The following is a 21242-nucleotide window of genomic DNA, read 5'->3' as shown; positions in this document are numbered from 1 at the left end:
GCCTCCTCCTCTGAGAAGCAGAAAAGCTAATACTTTGAGCTAAACTTAGAGCCCCCCTCCGTCCAATGGGGACAATCTGTAACACGACGGAGCCCTCTAGAAATGTATTAATAATTCACACAGGCAGATATAAGGCATACTAAGCACACTCTAAAAACCGCAGTCATGAGGAAATGAAATGCACATGAGTCTAGGCGAATATTTTAACTGAGCATTTAGCTAGTATGTTATAGATTCAGCCTATCCCAGCTAGCACATTTTCGTAATGTTCTGCAACGTTGCAATTAGACCGATATCAACCTTGCCTCTCACATTCCCTTTGCAGTAAGGCATAAAGACTAGACTGTCGCAATATGCTGTATCATAAACACATTAGGTGAATGAATGGCTGGCATATAACACAGCCGACATGCATGGATTTCAACAGACATGCGCATACCTGTGACGAGGACTGAGTGGTCTTAACCCGGTCACGTCATGTATGTGTCAATAATATATCATGATGACTTCAGACTATCAACATGCAGAAAGAACCGAAATAGCACAGAAATACACAGAGGAAAAAAGGCTTACCTGCAGAGCAGCCTGGGGAACAGTGGAGAGAGGTAGAAGAAAAAGAGGAGAGGTTAGAACTGCTGATACATACTGGCAGAAAGAGAAAGAGAGAGGGAGTGAAGGAGAGGCAGAGAGAGGGAGGGAGCGAGACAACATAAAAATAGCATCTAGTAAAAGGGATGGGGGTTGGACAGGGAGGGCGCTGGGATGCAAGACGCACAAGGATGAGCGTAAATTTGCACGGCTGCGAATGAGAGGGCTCCTGGCTGGAAGTGCTGCTCATGCCGGAGAGCAAGCTGCTGCTCGCCATGTCCGCTCACACACACAGACAGACATGCACACACTCTCACACAGAAACAAAAAAGGGAGCTGGAAAGAGATTTCCATATAGACACAGACTGACAGACATACTAAGAAGCCAGACAGGCAAACAAACTTGGACACAGATACATACACCGACATTCACACACAACAAATCCCACCAAACTCACTCATGCACAAAAACAGGTTCCAGTGAAACTTATCCATTGTGTTCCCTTTTTTTAAATTTGAGATATATGCATTCAAAATGTATTCAGACGCCTTGACTTTATCCATATTTTGTTACGTTACAGCCTTTTTCTAAAATCGATTTAATCATTTTTTTTTCTTATCAATCTACACACAATACCCCATAATGACAAACTGAAAACTGGTTTTTAGAAATGTTTGCAAATGTATTAAAAATAAAAAATTGAAACACCTTATTTACATAAGTATCAGACCCTTTGCAATGAGACTCGAAATTAAGCTCAGGTGCATCCTTTTTCCATTGATCATCCTTGAGAATTTTCTACAACTTCATTGGAGTCCATGGTCTCTATAAGGTCCCACAGTTGACAGTGCATGTCAGAGCAAAAACCAAGCCATGAGGTGGAAGGAATAGTCCGTAGAGCACCGAGACGACAGGACTGTGTCAAGGCACAGGTACAAAAAATGTCTGCAGCATTGAAGGTCCCCGAGAACACATCATTCTTATATGGAAGAAGTATAGAACCACCAAGACTCTTCCTAGAGCTGGCTGCCTGGCCAAACTGAGCAATCGGGGGAGAAGGGCCTTGATCAGGGAAGTGACCAAGAACCCGATGTTCACTCTGACAGAGTTCCTCTGTGGAGATGGGAGAACCTCCCAGAAGGACAACCATCTCTGTAGCACTCCACCAATCAAGCCTTTATGGTAGAGTGGCCAGACGGAAGCCACTCCTCAGTAAGAGGTACATGACAGCCTTCTTGGAGTTTGCTTAAAGGCACCTAAAGGACTTTCTGACCATGAGAAACAAGATTCTCTGGCCTGATGAAAGCAAGATTTAACTCTTTGGCCTGAAGGCCAAGCGTCACATCTGGAGGAAACCTGGCACCATCCCTACGGTAAAGCACGGTGGTGGCAGAATCATGCTGTGGGGTTTTCTTCAGCGGCAGGGACTGGGAGACTAGTCAGGATCGAGGGCACGATGAAAAGTACAGAGATATCCTTGATGAAAACCTGCTCCAGAGCCATCAGGACAACGAGCCTAAGCACACAGCCAAAACAACGCATGAGTGGCTTCGGGACAAGTCTCTGGATGTCCTTGAGTGGCCCAGCCAGAGCTCGGACTTGAACCCGATCGACCATCTCTGGAGAGACTTGAAAATAGGTGTGCAGTGTAGCTCCCCATACATCCTGACAGAGCTTGAGAGGATCTGCAGAGAAGAATGGAAGAAACTCCCCAAATACAGGTGTGCCAAGCTTGTAGTGTCATACCCAAGACGACTCGAGGCTATAATCATTGCCAAAGGTGATTCAACAAAGTACTGAGTAAAGGGTCTGAATACTAACGTAAATGTGATATTTAAGTTTTTTTTTGTTTTCTAAAAACATGTTTTTGCTTTGTCATTATGGGGTATTATGTGTAGATTGATGAGAAAAAAACCTGATTTAATCGATTTTAGAAAAAGGTAACATAACAAAATGTGGAAAAAGTCAAGGGGTCTGAATACTTCCCGAAAGCACTGTATACAGTACCAATCAAAAGTTTGGACACACCTACTCACTCAAGGGTTTTTCTTACTTTTTTACTATTTTCTACATCATGGAATAATAGTGAAGACATCAAAACTATGAAATAACAAATATAGAATCATGTAGTAACAAAATAAGTGTTAAACAAATCAAGTAGCCACCCTTTGCCTTGATGAAAGCTTTGCATACTTGGCATTTTTCTCAACCAGCTTCACCTGGAATGCTTTTCCAACTGTCTTGAAGGAGTTCCCACATATGCTGAGCACTTGTTGGATGTTTTTCCTTGACTCTGCAGTTCAAATCATCCCAATTTGGTTGAGTGACTACCTCATGAAGCTGGTTGAGAGAATGCCAAGATTGTGCAAAGCTGTCATCAAGGCAAAAGGTAGCTACTTTGAAGGATACCAAAAATAATCTGGCACTGTGTGTGTGTGTGTGTGTGTGTGTGTGTGTGTGTGTATGTATATATATATAATATATATATATATATATATATATATATATATATATATATATATATATATATATATATATATATATATATATATATATATATATATATATATATAATATATATATATATATAAATATATATATATATATAAATATATATATATAATATATATATATATAATATATATATATATATATATATATATATATATATATATATACATATATACATATATATATATACAGTATATATACAAAAGTATGTGGACAGCCCTTCAAATTTGTGGATGTGTCTATTTCAGCCACACCCGTTGCTAAGAGGTGTATAAAATCTAGTACACAGCCATGCAATCACCATAGACAAAACATTGTCAGTAGAATGGCCTTATTGAAGAGCTCAGTGACTTTCAACATGGCACCGTCATAGGATGCCAGCTTTACAAAAAGTCTGTTTGTAAAAAGTCTGCCCTGATACAGCTTCCCCGGTCAACTGTAAGTGATTTTATTGTGAAGTGGAAACGTCGAGGAGCAACAACTGCTCAGTCGCAAAGAGGTAGGCCACACAAACTCACAGAATGGGTCCGCCGAGTTCTGAAGCACTTGGCGAGTAAAAATCGTCTGTCCTCGGGTACAAGACTCACTACCGAGTTTCAAAATGCCTCTGGAAGCAACGTCAGCACAAGAACTGTTCGTCAGGAGCTTTATGAAATGGGTTTCCATGGCCAAGCAGCCCCACACAAGCCTCAGATTACAATGTGCAATGCCAAGCGTCTGGGGTCGTGTAAAGCTCACCGCCATTGGACTATGGAGCAGTGGAAACAAGTTCTCTGGAGTGATAAATTATGCTTCACCATCTGGCAGTCTGACGGACGTATCGGGGTTTGGCGGACGCCAGGAAAACGCTACCTGACCCAATGCATAGTGCCAACTGTAAAGTTTGGCGGAGGAGAAATAACGGTTTGGGCTAGGCCCCTTAGTTCAAGTGAAGGGAAATCTTAATGCTACGGCATACAATGACATTCTAGACGATTCTGTGCTTCCAACTTTGTGTCAACAGTTTGGGGAAGATCCTTTCCTGTTTCAGCATGACAATGCCCTTGTGCACAAAGCGATGTCCATACAGAAATGGTTTGTCGAGATCGATGTGGAAGAACTTGACTGGCCTGCACAGAGCCTTGACCTCAACCCCATCGAACTCCTTTGGGATGAATTAGAAGGCCAACTGCAAGCCAAAGCCTAATCGCCCAACATCAGTGCCAGATGTCACTAATGCTCTTGTGGCTAAATGGAAGCAATGTTCCAACATTTAGTGGAAATCCTTCCCATAAGAGTGGAGGCTATTATAGCAGCAAAGGGCAACTCCATATTAATGCCCATGAATTTGGAATGAGATGTTCAATGAGCAGGTTTCCACGGAGAGCATAGCCTGAAGGTATGCTCCGTAGGTATGCTCCGTTTGCTCCGTAGGCAAACAACAGGGTCTTGAAGATGATGCAAGTTTCAAATGGAAGCCAGTGGAGTGTGCGGAGGAGCAGGGTGACATGGGTTGAACACCAGGCGGGCTGCGGCGTTCTGGCTAAGTTGCATGGGTTTGGTGGCACAAGCGGGGAGCCCAGACAACAGAGTTGCAGTAGTTTAGATGGGAGATGACAAGTGCCTGGATTAGGACCTTCGCCACTTCCTGTGTGAGGAAAGGTTGTACTCTACATGGATGTTGTAGAGCATGAACCCGCAAGAGCGAAGTCACTGCTTTGATGTTTGCAGAGAACAACAGGCTGTTATCCAGGGTCATGCCAAGGTTCTTTGCACTCTGGGAGGAGGACACGGTGGATTTGTCAACCATGCGTGATGGAGCGGTCTTGCCAGTGATGGAGAAATCATGCCAATTGCACAATCCATCAAAACCTGAGACATCTGTGGCATTGTGTTGTGTGACAAAACTGCACATTTTCGAGTGGCCTTTTAACGTCGCCGGCAGTAGGTGCACCTGTGTAATGATCATGCTATTTAATCAGCTTCTTGATATGCCACACCTGTCAGGTGGATGGATTATCTTGGCAAAGGAGAATTGCTCACTAACATGGAACTAAACAAATTTCTGCAAATAATTTGAGAGAAATAAGCTTTTTGTGCATATGGAAAATTTCTGGGATCTTTTACTTCGGTTCATGGGACCAACATGTTGCGTTTATATTTTTGTTCAGTGTACATTCATAAAGCATGTCACGGACCATTCTAAAACTAGGCTACTTGCGGACGGGGCTGCTAAAAATTTGTTTAGGCTTCACCTTGTTCAGGCTTGTTACCTCATTAGTTCCCATTCAAAGTCATTAGTCTCCGTTTTACTTTTGGACATCAATGTGGCTTCGGCGTCTGTGGAACATTGATAATGGCGCGATCGAGTGACAGAGGTGGAACGTCTCCCTCTCCGTCGCTTTTTAATATCTATGTAGGCTTAGGAATTCATGGCCAGATTATTATTTTTTTTCCCTCATATTTCTTCTGTTGGGAAGAGAATAGGATGTTATGCAGAAAAATGATAGACTAAAAAGAGTTCCAAAATGAACACTGCCCGGGAGGAAGAGCAGCGGTGTATTGTCGAGGTTGACCTTGAGCTGGTGGGCCGACATCCAAGTTGAGAAGTTTGCCAGGGTGTAAAGAGAAAAAAAGGATAGGGCCTAGAACCGAACCCTGGGGAACAGCAGTAGTGAGAGCACGTGGTGCAGACACAGATCCTCTTCACGCCACCTGGTAGGAGCGACCTGTCAGGTATGATGCAATCCAGGATTGTGCAGAACCTGAGACACCCAACCCTGAGAGGATGGAGAGGAGGATCTGATGGTTCACGGTGTCGAAGTGAGCAGTTAGATTTAGTCGCAGAGGAGAGAGAGTCAGCTTTGGCAGAGAGGAGAGCCTCCGTGACACAGAGGAGAGCGGTCTCAGTTGAGTGAGTCGCCTTGAAGCCTGACTGGTTAGGGTCAAGAAGATCATTCTGAGAGAGATAACGAGAGAGTTGGTCAGAGACAGCAGGCTCAAGTGTTTTGGAAAGAAAAGAAAGAAGGGATACCGGTCTGTAGTTTTTGATGTCAGGGATGAGTTGAGGGAAGTGAAGAATGGGAGAAGGTCTCCAGAGATGGTCTGGAGAAGGGAGGAGGGGATGGGGTCAAGTGGGCAGGTTGTCGAGCGGCCAGACATCACTAGTCCCAGGATCTCATCTAGAGAGAGAGAGGGGAGAAAAAGGTCAAGGCGTAGGGTAGTTCTGTGTGAGTGGGATCAGTGGGCTCAGTAGCCTGAGAGAATGAGGAACGGATATTGTTAACCTTTTTTCCAAAGTGGTTGACAAAGTCGTCCACAGAGCGGGAGGAGGGAGATGGTGGAGGAGAAAGTGGAAAAAAGCTTGAAATTTAGAGTGATAGAAAGTGGCTTTAGCAGCAGATACAGAGGAAGAGAAGGTACAGAAGGGGGAGTGGAAGGATGATAGGTCATTCAGAAGTTTAGTTATCCTCCATTTCCGCCCAGCTGCCCACAGCCCTGTTCTGTAAGCACACAGTGAGTCACTCAGCCACGGAGCAAGAGGGGAAGGTCGAGCCGGCTGGGAGGAAAGGGGACAGTGGGAGTCGAAGGATGCGGAAAGGGAGGAGAGTACTGTCGAAGAGGCAGAGTCAGGAGACAGGAGGGAGAAGGATTAAGCCAAAGGAAAAGAGGATAGGATAGAAGAGGAGACAGTAGTGGGAGAGAGAGAGCAAAGATTGCGGCGGCACATGACCATCTAGGTAGGGGCCGAGTGGGAAGGGTTGGAGAAGTAGTGTTCCCGAGACATGGAGGGGGGTTGCAGAGAGATTAGAAGGCAAACAGCCTCTTGTGAAGATGAGGTTAAGCATATTGCCTGCCTTGTGAGTGTAAGGGGACTGGGAAAGGGGTAAAAAGAGTAAAGGACAGGGTTCCTACACATTTTGACAGATGGAATTTCATGACTTTTCCATGATTTCTCCATTACTTTTACCCCCCCCTCCTCCAAAGTAGAACCCTGTTAGGCAACGGTATAAATCACGTGGTCTACCCTCAGTCTGGAGAGGTTCTGGGTGTGCAGGCTTTTGATCAAGCTCTGCTCAAACACAGAGCCAGTTTATCAAGGTCCGGTTGAGCAGTTCATTTCTAAAATTAGGTTTGTTAGAGGGGCACTGGAATAAAAGCCTGCACACCCATTAGCTCTCCTGGAGGATGGTTGACCACCCTTGATGTACAACATTGCAACATTACAACCAAATACGTTTTATGCTTTTTGAAATAATTCACTCATTTAATATATCAAAGATCAAAAGGCTATTCAGCAGAAGCAAGCCCACACTCGCAAGTGTCGGTGGAAAGTTTTTTGGGTCATGACGAAAACATTTAACTACAAGATATGTTTTGAATTGGCTACCTAGTTATTAGTCTGTTCTCTATCATATTGTTCGACTGCCTCTCTCTCCTTGAGCAACGGCCCACTCGTCTCGGACCACACATGCATGCAGGTGATACTCGCTAACACAGACGCGCTAAAGTGTCATTCCGATTCTGGCTGATATTTTTATTTGATTCATAAAATATTTAAAAACAGTACCTAAATAAATTACATGAACTGAAATGATTTAATTTCCATTGACTTTTCCAAAACTTTTCTGATTTTATAATTTCTAGGCCTGGAAAACACAACTTCAAAATTCCATGACTTTTCCAGGATTTTTATGAAACCCTGAATGGAGTGAAAAGAAAGAGTTGGAAAGAAATGAATTGCAGTCAGGCGTCAGGAGTTTAAAGTCGCCCAGTACGATGACTGGTGAGCCATCGTCGGGAAATTAGCTTATCAAGAACTCTCCAAGGACACCTGGTGGCGATAGATGAAAACAATGTTAAGCTTGAGTGGACAAGTAACAGTGACCAGATGGAATTCAAATGAGGAGATACTGGTGAGAGAGAGGGAAAAGAGAAAATCTCCAATTAGGAGAAGTTAGTAGCCCAGTGCCACCACGACCAGATGCTCTCGTATTATGAGAGAACACAGTCAGATGACGAGAGAGCAGCTGGAGTAGCAGTGTTTTCTGGGGTAATCCATGTCTCTATCAGGGCCAAAAAGTGTAGGGACTTAAGGGCAGCCTTATTGACCACAAATCGGCAGTTCTAAAAGCTGCCGGAGACTAGGAATTCCATATGGGTTGCAGCCACAGGCTGGGGAGCATCTATAAAAACTACAGGGAGAGTAGCGAACAGGGATAGATGGTGAAACGTATCCCTGTCGTTTGGTAAGTGAGCCCCGAAGCGTCCAACCCACTTGAATAAGGCATGGTGTGTGACTGTGTGTCGGTGACTTATTAGGGTGCCATTTAGGACATAGCCTGTGAGATCCCATTATCAACGCCTGCCCAATGACTCCTCTACTCTTCTAGTGTTCCACAACCCATTAGTAAGTTGCAGTTCTGTGTTTCATAGCACTAAATAAACCATTAATAGTCATCATTAATGAAATAATGAACTACCATTCATACTGTTTGCATAGAAATAGAATGATAAATATAATGATAGCGTGTGTATTAGAGTGAGTAGATATGTACAGAAGTGAATGGGTAAAGGGGTGACAAAATACAATGACAAAACACATCATAGATAGTCGTTAATAATAACTTTTTTTCATTACAATACATGCTGTACTCAGAAGTAGAATGACAGATCCTCCATTTCTATGACTGCATGCATTCGAGTGAAGAAGAGCAGAAGTGGATGAGTAACTGGGGGTATATTGGTGAGGCTTTCTGAAAATCCCAGTTTCAGGGCTGATCCTTTAATAGAATGGGTTGGAGTGCAATAAGAAAGGCTTTATGGCTGAGGGAAAAGGATCCACCTCAGTCAAATCACTGCTTTAAACCAGAGCTCCCCAAGGCTAGAGACAGGGAGGGGGTGTGTGTGTGTGTGTGTGTGTGTGTGTGTGTGTGTGTGTGTGTGTGTGTGTGTGTGTGTGTGTGTGTGTGTGTGCGCGCTCAAGGTTAGCTAGAGCAGGGTTTCCCAAACTCTATCCTGCCAGTGCCAAAGGACATCCAGCCAACTTGGGAACCATTGGAGTCAACATGGGCCAGCATCCCTTATGGAATGCTTGACACCTTTTTGAGTCCTTGCCCCGACGAATTGAGGCTGTTCTGAGGGCAAAAGTGGGGGTGCAACTCAAGATTAGGAAGATGTTCTTAATGTTTTGTACACTCAGTGTATAGCGCAAGTGTGCCAAAAAAGGTGAGTCATGTTTCCGTGTGTGTGTATGTGTGTGTTACCTTCTGTTGAATGGTGGAGTGTTTCTGCTCCATGTCCCTCTTCTCTTTGGCTGCATCAACCACCAGCTGGTCCAGCTGAAACACACAGAGTACAGGATAGGATTGTTTGAAACCATCAAGTGTGTGTGTGCCATATTTTTAAGCAGGTTGCAATAGTCTAAAGAATGTGACCGTTCCTTAAATGGACAAGTTCAGGTAGTCCCTCCCTATTTCAGTTAGATATCTGTACGTTTTGTGCCTAATGAACATGATCCAGGTCTGTTCCCCACAATCCCCAGTAGGCCTCTATCCTCTCTAGCTACAGTAAAGGGTTCAAGGCTAGTTTGAAAAGGTTTTTATGTCTGCTGTTGCTAATTAACTTTCAGTTTCCCCTACAAATAGAGCTCATATGCAAAATACTTGGTTATCTGAAGTGGCTTTCTCTACTCATCCGATGTTCTTAATTTAGCACTGTTCTGAAAACACTAGATGCATGAAAGCAATATTGCAGTCTGTAGTCTGTACGCTCTCTTTCAAACTTGGACCATAAAGGTGTCCCTTGGATAAATAACTGCTCCACTACGAGAGGAGCTCTCCTCCTTCAGATTGAGGAACTTAAAGACTGTTTGAGTAGATCGTTGGATGACCCCAGAGTTTGTTTCCTACATCCGTGTAATTCTAGTCTCCGCTTCGGAGGGTTTTCGGCCACAAACAGCCTAAATCAGCATCTATGATAACTCATCTCAAGCAAACACTATCTGGTAACAAAGATAATTTGTCGAGAAAGGAACCAGGATGCAGCGAATGTGTGTCTAATGGAACTCCTGTATCATCACAACCTACAGAAACGATCTAACCTAAGGGAACTATGGGACATTACACTTTATTTTACAGTTCTGTTTCAGTCTTGTTATTAACTAAGAAACAACCTATTACTTACAGTAGATTTAGAGTTCAATGAACCCCAAAGAATCAAAAAGTAGGTAGTCGATTTGTAATAACCCTTTTTCATGTAATGTCTAAGTAAATACCAGGGCTGTAAATTAAAACATAAACAACCTCACTGATATAACTTATTAAACAACATGCTTATAAATGAATGAATACACTGAGGAGGATTAGCTAACACTCCACATAATCTATACTCCAATACACCCAGTAGTAAGTAACGTTAAGAGAAAGACATACATTAATGTCATCAGAGGCAATCTGGGGGGCTTTGTTGAAACAAAGAGCACAATTACAGCACAGATTCGCCACAAGTGCAGCATAGCATAAGCCTAATTTCATAATTCATACAAGACAAGCCTACACTATGGAATAAATTATTCTAAGGAGCCTAAATCAGGATCCAACTCCACTCACACTAAACCTGGGCGGCAGGAAGCCTAGCGGTTAAGAGTGTTGGGCCAGTAAACGAAAGGTCACTGGTTCGAATCTGCTGTTCCGCCCTTGAGCAAGGCAGTTAACCCCCAACAACAACCGCTTCCTGGGCACCGATGATGTGCACATCGATTAAGACAGCCCCCCGTACCTCTCTGATTCAGAGGGTTGGGTTAAATGTGGAACACACATTTCGGTTGAATGCATTCAGTTGTGCAACTGACTAGGTATCCCCCTTTCCCTTTTCCTTTCCCAGCACCCACTACTAAAGCCCATTACTAGATGCCTCTGGAGCTGAGATATATATTTGGGGACAGATTTTGTTTTGTTTTAGCAGAAAGTTGGCGGTTGTCGGAATGGCAGCTGGACTGGATTGGAAATGTTTCCCCCTTCTCCATAACAACCAGCCCGATAAATTCCACTAGAAGCTGTAGTCTAACAGTACATGTGACTATATTCATAAACACAGAATTACAGTCCCTTCTGGTCATTCTATTTCTCTGTGTAGGCTATATCACTGTAACTGGTCCATTCAGAAGTAGGCCTTGTGATTCTGACTCACCCACTGCACGACCACCGACTGACTTGGTCTACAATTCAAACGACTCACTAGGGTGGTGGTTGTGCATCTTTGTTCCCTTTCACTCTAATTGTCATCAACACCTCTGGCCTGCTCGCCTCCCTACCTCTGAGGAAGCACAGTTCCCGCTCAGCCCAGTCAAAACTGTTCGCTGCTCTGGCACCCCAATGGTGGAACAAGCTCCCTCACGACGCCAGGACAGCGGAGTCAATCACCACCTTCCGGAGACACCTGAAACCCCACCTCTTTAAGGAATACCTAGGATAGGATAAAGTAATCCTTCTAACCCCCCCCTTAAAAGATTTAGATGCACTATTGTAAAGTGGTTGTTCCACTGGATATCATAAGGTGAATCCACCAATTTGTAAGTCGCTCTGGATAAGAGCGTCTGCTAAATGACTTAAATGTAAATGTAAATGTAATGTAGAAAATCAGTCACTAGTTACACAGTGTGCATATTGGTTCTGACATTTGACTGATGAACAGTCATGGTAAATGAATTCATTCATTTGTGAGTGTAAAAAAATACATTTCGTTATTCAGCCTAGGCTAAAAGCGTCTTAGAAAGACAATCGCTTCAATCTTTCAATTCCTGATATGAAAAGTTCAGTTACCGAAATCCCTAAATTGTTTAGGAAAAACATTCCCTACCCTTGCTCTCTTTACATGAAACATGTTAGTATTGCATGCATGTGACCAATAGGGCCTGACCTATAGGCGGGGCGGCAGGTAGCCTAGTGGTTAAAGTGTTGGACTAGCAACCGAAAGGTTGCAAGATCGAATCCCCGAGCTGACAAGGTAAAAATCTGTCGTTCTGCCCCTAAATAAGGCAGTTAACCCACTGTTCCTTGGCCGTCATTGAAAACAAGAATTTGTTCTTAACCGACTTGCCTAGTTAAATAAAGATTTAAAAAAATACAAAATAATAATAAATGCCTAACATAATCACATCAATAAATTGGTTAAAACTAACTCTGAACCCATTAATGTCGACAGCAAAATGTATGCGGAGGACGTGAAAAAGAAACTTGAAATGGGGGAATGTTTACTGGTTGCTCCGGAGGGAAAGGGGAAGTCAGATGTGTGGAAGACATTTGATATAAGTGTGGAAACTACTGGAGATCAAGAAAAAGGAAGGTATAGGAGCAAGTGTTACATTAGTATTATGTGTGCCACACAGTTCCTGTTAGATTACAATATAATAATTTTTTCTGACCATTTGGAACAATGTAAACACTAAATAAGTTTACCAGAAAGTCTGTTCTAACGAGAAAATAAATAAATATATAAAGCATTTATTTACATGTTACATTTTAGTAATTTAACAGACGCGCTTATCCAGAGCGAGTTACAGTAGTGAGTGCATACATTTTCTTACTGGTCCACCGTGGGAATCGAACCCACAACTCTGGCGTTGCAAGCGCAATGCTCTACCAACTAACCTCAGACTAAAAACAGTTACATGCATTCGTGAATAGCGTTTTATTTATTGTTGAGACTGATTATTCAAAGCTCCCTTTGTTATTTAATTTTAAAACTAATATGCTTGATTGCATTTCAAAGCATGAACATCTCGTATGTTGTGTGATGGCATGAACAAATTAATGACTGATTGATAGATACAGTAGCCTATATATATTGAAAAATAGGCCTAAGTAAGTTACGGTACAAAGATGCGCTCTTAGGCCTACAGCTCGATGGTGTTTATACAAGGCTACTATACAAAGCCTACTAATGATAACGATATTACTTATTATTATTATAATGATCATAATAATAATTCTAATAATAACAATAAGAAGGAAATCAAGAAAAAGAAGGGTACAGGAGCGAGAGCTGTGTGTATATTACGTGTGACAAACAGGTGCTGTTAGATTACAATACTCTTTCTGCTTGTTTGGAACAGTGTAGGGCTGGGCGATAAATCAATATGAATAATTATCGAGGTAATTACTTCCCTCTATAACGATATAAAAACGATTAGATTCATTTTCGATAATGTCGATATAGAATAATTAGGTACAGCAGTCCATTTCACCTCTGTGACGGCGCAGGAGCGTGCGGAGAAGTGACAATATGCATGTGGAGAGGTATACGCCCACTGAAAACCACTTAGCACCTCGAGTGATGGAGTAGCCACTATTAACCACGAAAAATGAGTGATGTAGGCGAAAACAGTGGCAGTGATAGCCATGGAGAAGGAGCAGCTTCCAACGAAGAAATGATTGATTAAAAGGGTTAAACTGTTTCAGTAATTTGGAAGTGGTTTGGCTTTTTGAAGTCCGACAAACAGCAGAGCAATGTTCAGTCAAATTGTGCCGTAGACCGGTGGCTACGAAGTCTGGTAGTACGACAAACCTTTTTCAACATCTGAAGCAAAATCACTCTTTGGAACACGCAGGAAGTCTGAGTTTGCGCCACGGTATTGATAAATGCCCCTCAAGCACCAGCCAATCTAGAGATGTTTGCCCGAAGCAGTCAACACTGACAGCGTTTATGCCCTACAAGTAAACATTGAAAAGACAAAGACATCACAAATGCCATTATGCATCGCTAAGGACATGCTACCAATTAGCACAGTTGAAAAGGAAGGTTTCAAGAGGCTTATCAATTTAATAGACCCCAGGTATGTGCTCCCTGGCTGCAAACATGGAACAACTTTCCTTCAAGTATAATTTTATGTGTAGCTCACATAATAATAATAAAAATGTAACCTTTATTTAACTAGGCAAGTCAGTTAAGAACAACTTCTTATTTACAATGACGGCCTATCAGGGAACAGTGGGTTAACGGCCTTGTTCATGGGCAGAACGACAGATTTTTACCTTGACAACTCGGGGATTCGATCTAGCAACCTTTTGGTTACTGGACCAAAGCTCTAACCATGGTTTGTTCAGGCATTCTTGAGTTTGAAGCAGATATGCACCTTTAAAACATTATTTGATTAATATCGTGATAATTATCGTTATCGAATGAAAAAATATATAGATATATAGAAAAAAATATATATAGAAAAAAAAAAATGTAAATGTATATCGTGATAATTTATTTGCCATATCGCCCAGCCCTAGAACAGTATAAACACGAAATAAATAAGTAATACCAGTCTGTTCTCACCAAAAAAACTAAAGTAAAGCCTTTACTACAACATAGCAAAGATTAAAACAGCCAAATCTGTGAAATGTATACAACATTTTGCCATTGCATGGGGCTTGGTGCTCACGGAATCAGCAGGCTATTAAAAAACACACAAAAAAAGGCAACAGAAGCAATATCTGTCTTATTTCTGTAGATATACAGCGCATTCAGAAACTATTCAGACCCCTTCCCTTTTTCCCTTTTTTTTTTACATTACAGGCTTCTTCTAAAATGTATTACATCCTTTTTTCCCTAATCAATCTACACACAATACCCCATAATAACAAAGCGAAAACAGGTTTTTAGAAATAAAATAAAAAACAGAGTTACCTTATTTACATATTTATTCAGACCCTTTGCTATGAGACTCGAAATTGAGCTCAGGTGCATCCTGTTTCCATTGATCATCCTTGAGATGTTTCTACAACTTGGAGTCCACCTGTGGTAAATTCAATTGATTGGACATGATTTGTAAAGGCACACAACCTGTAAATATAAGTTCCCACAGTTGACAGTGCATGTCAGATCAAAAACCAAGCCATGAGGTCGAAGGAATTGTCCGTAGAGGTCCGAGACAGGATTGTGTTGAGGCACAGATCTGGGGAAGGGTACCAAAATATTTCTGCAGAACACAGTGGCCTCTATCATTCTTAAATGGAAGAAGTTTAGAACCACCAACACTCTTCCTAGAACTGGCCGCCCAACCAAACTGAGCAACCTGGGGAGAAGGGCCTTGGTCATTCAAGCTCTGTCACTCTGACAGAGCTTCAGAGGTCCTCTGTGGAGATGGGAGAATGTTCCAGAAGGACAACCATCTCTGCAGCACTCCACCAATCAAGCCTTTATGGTAGAGTGGCCAGACGGAAGCCACTCCTCATTAAGCGGTACATGACAGCCCACTTGTTGTTTTCCAAAATGCACCTAAAGGACTCTCAGACCATGAGAAATAAGATTCTCTGGTCTGATGAAATCAAGATTGATCTCTTTGGCCAAGCGTCACGTCTGGAGGAAACCTGGCACCATCCCTACGGTGAAGCATGGTGGTGGCAGCACCATGCTGTGGGGATGTTTTCAGCAGCAGGGACTGGGAGACTAGTCAGAATCAAGGGAAAGATGAACAGCGCAAAGCAGATCCTTGATGAAAACCTACTCCAGAGCACTCAGAACCTCAGACTGGGGCGAAGATTCACCTTCCAACAGGACAACAATCTTAAGCACACAGCCAAGACAACACAGGAGTGGATTTAGGACAAGTCTATGAATGTCCTTGAGTGGCCCAGCCAGAGCCTGGACTTGAACCTGATCAAACATCTCTGGAGAGACCTCAAAAATAGCTGTGCAGCGATGCTGCCCAACCAACTTGACAGGCCTTGAGAGTATCTGCAGAGAAGAATGGGAGAAACTCCACAAAATCAGGTGTGTCAAGCTTGTAGCGTGATACCCAAGAAGACTCAAGGCTGTAATCACTGGCAAAGGTGCTTCAACAAAGTACTGAGTAAAGGGTCTGAATAATTATGTAAATGTGATATCAGTTTTTATAAATTTTTTACATTTGCAAACATTTCTAAAAACCAGTTTTTGCTTTGTCATAATGGGGTATTGTGTAGATTGATGAGGGGAAAAAAACAATTTAATACATTTTAGAATAAGGCTGTAACGTAACAAAATGTGGAAACAGTCAAGGCGTCTGGATACTTTCCAAATGCACTGTAAATGGATGATTTATAAAGCCAGGCACATTTAACAGTTAGGCTATTGTTTATAGACCTAATTAAGTTGGGGATTGCTCACTCCTCAATTTTCTAAGACAATTAGGCTGTCTTATTAGCACGGGACTAGTATCACTAACGTTGGTTATGTAATTATTATCCCAGAATGTCCGTTATTCCAGAGGACAATTCAGACGGGATTCGTTTCTTCCAAACTGCCCCCTTTAATTATATTTTTTGTATATTTCATGCTGGTTAATTTTGCTATTATACACACAGCAACATAGGGAAAGATGCCAATTGCAAGGCGCACTGAAGATTATGTTTCAGAACCGCGGTCAGCGACCATATCCAACGCGGGGGGAAAGCGCATTTGTTATAAAATAATATTACATTTATTAGTGTTGCGTCATTATTTTTACATAATATAACCAAATACAATTTCAGTATCACATGTCTTAGAGTGATGGACTGTGTCATCCCCGTTGCATCCGCAATGGATTAGTCCACTGAGATAGGCGCGAATCAGACAGGTGTCTTGTGCACCATGATTTTTTTTGTTGTTGAAAATTGCGACTGCTCGACTAAAGAAATCTTGGTCGACCAACAGCCTATCGACCAAACAATCAACCAGTAGACATAATACACGTCAAATACTTCAGCCTTGCTTGATTTGCTTAGTACAACGTAACTAACGGCATTGTCTTAAAAGTGCTAAAGCTTTGTCAGTCGTCCCATCTTTCTATCAATATCAAACTGATAATGTTGTCGTTAAGCACTGGTCTCAGACCTGTTGGTAGCTCCTCCACACCTCCCTGCATAGCCTCGCCACCGTCTTCAGCTTCATGATGGCGTTTGACAATCAGCCTTGGAGTCCGCCGTTATAATCCACACTCCCCTGCCGCTGTCTATCTGCCACTGTTCCCTCCTTTTTTTTTCTCCCTCAGTCTACCACATGAGGAACTCCTGTCTCCTTCGCGCCTCGTCTACCGCTCCCACAGTGACAAAGTCCTCCAAACTGGCCCCCTGTTCCTCCCTCTTTCTACTCCTGTCTACACCCGCTACCCCTCTCTCTCCTTCACTAATAAGCCTACGTTCCGGGTCCCAGGGTGGGAATAGCCTGTCATTCCTCTTCCAGCCCTCCAGCTTCCTCATTCCCACTGCTCTACTAAGATAATAATCATCACAGGAGCAGCAGATCGGTCATGTTTTCCCCTGTTTAAACTAGGGCTGGGTGGTATACCGTATTTTATGATATACCGGTATTGATGCACAGACCGGTTTTGGTTTTTACTTTACCTTCTATGACGGCATTTGAATGTTTAGTTTGTTAAATGTGATTCGCCGTGTGTAAAGTCAATTTTTATAATTTACTTCGCTACTTGAGTCATCTCTCTCCGCTCTCTCCATGCCGCTTTCTACACAGACCTAGTCCCACCCCGTCACTCAAGGAGTGCATTTGTTGTTCCTCGACCACGAGACATTTGCGTTCAGTCTGCATGGTCAATGCAGCACAAGCAACAATGTTGATGTCAACAATGCTGCTTTAAATTTGCTTCTTAATATAAATCCCCTAGCGTTCTATCATTACATCGTTAGTTTGTGTTCCTTACATCTGCAAACAGCTAGTTTGTCTTTTCTTAGCAAGTTGGGCCTAAATTTTGTTAGCCGCTAATGCTAATCTCTAGTTAGCTGGCTAGCTAGCCAGGTATTTGGAGGTATTTGGACATAAAGAATGGACTTTATCGAACAAAACAAACATTTATTGTGGAACTGGGATTCCTGGGAGTGCATTCTGATGAAGATCATCAAAGGTAAGTGAATATTTATAACGCTATTTCTGACTATTGTTGACTCCAACATGGCGGATATATTGTATGGCATGTTTTTGTGTCTGAGCGCCGTACGTGATATGATACTTTGGCCATATCGCCCAACCCTAGTTTATACTCCTCCTGGTCCAGAGGAAGCTGCTGATATATCTGACCAGTGATGATGGGGGGGAATCGATAGTTACATATTATTTTCGGATATTTCACTCCATATTTCACCCCACCTAGTGCCAATTACTATTATTTGCTACTGTAGGTAGCGTTAGCTAGTGCTAGTTGTCAAAACTCCAGTATGTTTTATCCTATAGCTTGTTCTCCATCTTCTTTTAAAATAGTGAGCCAACAACTCTTCAGTACTTTTATTTGCCTGACTGATCAAAACTTGTTTTCTCATGCTCTCTCTTCTCTCTGCAGCAGACATATAGTGAGCAATATCGAATTGCAATACATATAGAATCACAATACATATAGTATTGGCACCTAAGGATCATGATAGTATCTCATCAGGTCGGCCCTACCAGTGGCCATGACACACACAATGAAAGTGCATCATCACTGGCCACAGGCCTAGTGTTGGTTGGCCCCACCTAGTGCCACTGAACTAAACTAGGGCACATTTTTGTACATGTGTGCACCCAGCAAAAAGAATGGACAACAGTTTGGTTTGTGGGCCGAAGCAATTACTTTTCACCCTAGTTCCACTCCTTAGCAGGGAGGAAAAGCGTTGACTGGCATGGCTTTACCTTTCTGTATGGAGAGTAAGGGCTTGATGATAAGCTGCCAAGTTGAATCAGGTGTGCTAGCGCTGAGGGAACAGTGGTTTTCAAACCTCTCCTCGGGGACCCCCCAGAGCTAGCACACCTGATTCAACTTGGCAACTTATCATCAAGCCCTTGACTAAGTGAATTGTAAAACATCTGGGGATCAACAAGGAGAGGTTTAAGAACCACTATGCGTTTGGATGGGCTAGGTGAAGATACAGTTTAATCGGAGTAAATGGGGTAAAGGCCTACCTGTCCCCCCAGCTGTTTCATGAGAGGTTGTAGTTCACTGAAGAGGTCGTATCCCTGGTGGAAGAAGGTCAGGTGGGCGTACATGAAGGACAGCATCTACGGACGGGAACGTACCAGTCAGAGACGTCGTACACGAGGCAAGAGACATGGGAACAACAGTTAGGTTCATAATGGTTATTTCCATAGAAAACGATATTTACCGATTTCAGGATTTCCGATCTTCTCTTAGACTGGAGTACATTGATCTGTGTGGGTAGAAAGAAAAGCTCACAGTTAGATTAGGGCACCACTGTGTGTGAGCGCGTGTGTATATGAGAAAAAGAGAGCACTGTACTAGTGAAATTATCGAATAAAATACTCATCCTAGTTCACACCAATGAACTTCAAAGGCATTTAAAGTTCATTGGTTCCCATTAAATGCGCATCATGAATAGTGTATAATTAGCCAGAACTACATCACTGTAGATGTGGTAGGAACTGGATCGGTAGAAGCAGGCCCTAGGAATGGGATAGGTTTATTGCATCTACTCAATTCTACTCTCCTCGCTTCTACTATTGCTTTTACTTTCTTTCATACATCTGCAAAAGCTGAAGGGTTTGAGACTAGTGGAAGGTTATTTTCAGACTGGGCAGTTGAGAGGACATTGAGCAACTTAAAGAACTGTGCCCATGTCAATTGGTAAACATCTAGATGTTCCATTATAGCTGCTAAGGAAAGTGATGTTGACATGCTGCTGACTCTCGTGTGGATAAGAACAACATATTAAAATGTGGAACTTCAATGGAATGCCCCTTTAAAATCAGCCTTTCTTTACGGGCTTATAGATTTTCTGAGCGCTTCATAGCAGGCGAGCTCGATACCGCACTACCTCTTCAAGGGGAAGGCTTTGATAAATTATTGTAAAACGTGGGTGCTAGTAGGGTTGCAAAGGGTCGGACACTTTCCGATAATTTTCTATGGGAATTCTGCTTAAATTCATAAATAAATGTAGCTTATAACAGTGAACCTTTTTTGTGGGATAAACATAAGGCAATTCTAGGTCTTGTGGCATCTTTTGGTTAAACTATCCCCAATTCAATGGAATTGCAACCCCCTGCATGCGTTCTTCCATCATATGTGTACTGCACTCTTCCATCACATGTACAGCTGATTCTGAAGATCTTGCACACTAATGAGATGTTATTGAGCCCACACTACTACACTGTCTGAGCCAAGGACTACATGCTTTCTGGTAAGCTTTGATTACAATACTGGGTGGGGTGAATATATTTTATATGAGATACATGAGTTTTTGTTAACTAGTAAATAGTAGCCTACAGCAAAATCTGTTTAAATAATTTTTAACTTGTTAACAATTTCTGCTAGTTATAGTTTTTCCTATCATGTGGGGTTTAGCTTGCTTGAGCCTGCTAACTGAAGAGTGTTAATTCACCCGTTTCCATACATGTTTCATTTTAAAACATTTATCTTACAAAGGACTGGTTTAATCTAACTGCTTAACTATTTATCTGTACATGGAATTGTATTTGTTTTTTTCTAATCTTTACAGGAAAATGCCAGGGGCATTATCTGATGTGTGGAGACAATTCACTGCAGCTAATGTAGAAGGAAAAGCTGTGTACATATGATTTGGCACAGTATTTGCATATGTGAAGAATGCAACAAAGATGCAGAATCATCTGGCCAAGTGCATAAAGTTCCCTCTGCGCTCACAACAAGCAACCTCTGACATAAGGCCCTCTACTTCAATTTGAGGTGAAAATTATAAATCAGACACCTTATCGATAGCAACAGCTCATGGTCCTCCTGGAATCAGAAGATCTTTTGACTCAATGGAGGAATGTAATCAGAGAAATGCTGATGAATGTCTTGCTCGAGCTGTGTATGCAACTGGTTCACCTCTGATGCTCACAGGCAATGTGTATTGGAAGAGATTTCTGAATGTTCTTCGCCCAGCGTACACCTCTCCAACCAGACATGCTTTATCTACTAATTTGCTGGATACAGAGTTCAACAGAGTTCAAGTGAAGGTCAAGCAAATCATAGAGAAAGCAGACTGTATTGCAATCATCTCTGATGGGTGGTAGAATGTTTGTGGGCAAGGAATAATTAACAACATAATCTCCAACATAATCTCCACCCCTCAACCAGTATTCTACAAGAGCACAGACGAGCTAAAGGCAGTCATCAATGACCTTGGACCACAGAAGGTATTTTCACTGGTGACATACAATGCTGCGAACATGAAGGCTGCTTGGTCTA

General features: G+C 42.3%; 1 protein-coding gene across 6 annotated transcripts in view; it reads right to left on the bottom strand.

The window, feature by feature from the left end:
* Positions 1-21242, bottom strand: part of LOC106613490 (arf-GAP with coiled-coil, ANK repeat and PH domain-containing protein 2) — a 121265-nt gene that overhangs the window by 40326 nt on the left and 59697 nt on the right. For 5 of the 6 annotated variants that reach the window (XR_006756890.1, XM_014215776.2, XM_014215775.2 and 2 more), the window contains exons 7-10: positions 19180-19224; positions 18980-19075; positions 9346-9420; positions 574-585 (exon numbers count right to left, since the gene is read on the bottom strand). Coding sequence is in view for 5 of the 6 variants with exons in the window: in XM_014215776.2 (XP_014071251.2) it covers positions 574-585; positions 9346-9420; positions 18980-19075; positions 19180-19224 (228 nt within the window). In the remaining variant the exon portion in view is untranslated. The remainder of the gene's footprint in view (positions 1-573; positions 586-9345; positions 9421-18979; positions 19076-19179; positions 19225-21242) is intronic. The other variant, XM_014215778.2, reaches the window with a different exon arrangement.

Source organism: Salmo salar, chromosome ssa10 (genome assembly GCF_905237065.1).
Source record: "Salmo salar chromosome ssa10, Ssal_v3.1, whole genome shotgun sequence".
Taxonomy (NCBI): domain Eukaryota; kingdom Metazoa; phylum Chordata; class Actinopteri; order Salmoniformes; family Salmonidae; genus Salmo; species Salmo salar.
This window is presented reverse-complemented; position numbering and strand designations above follow the sequence as displayed.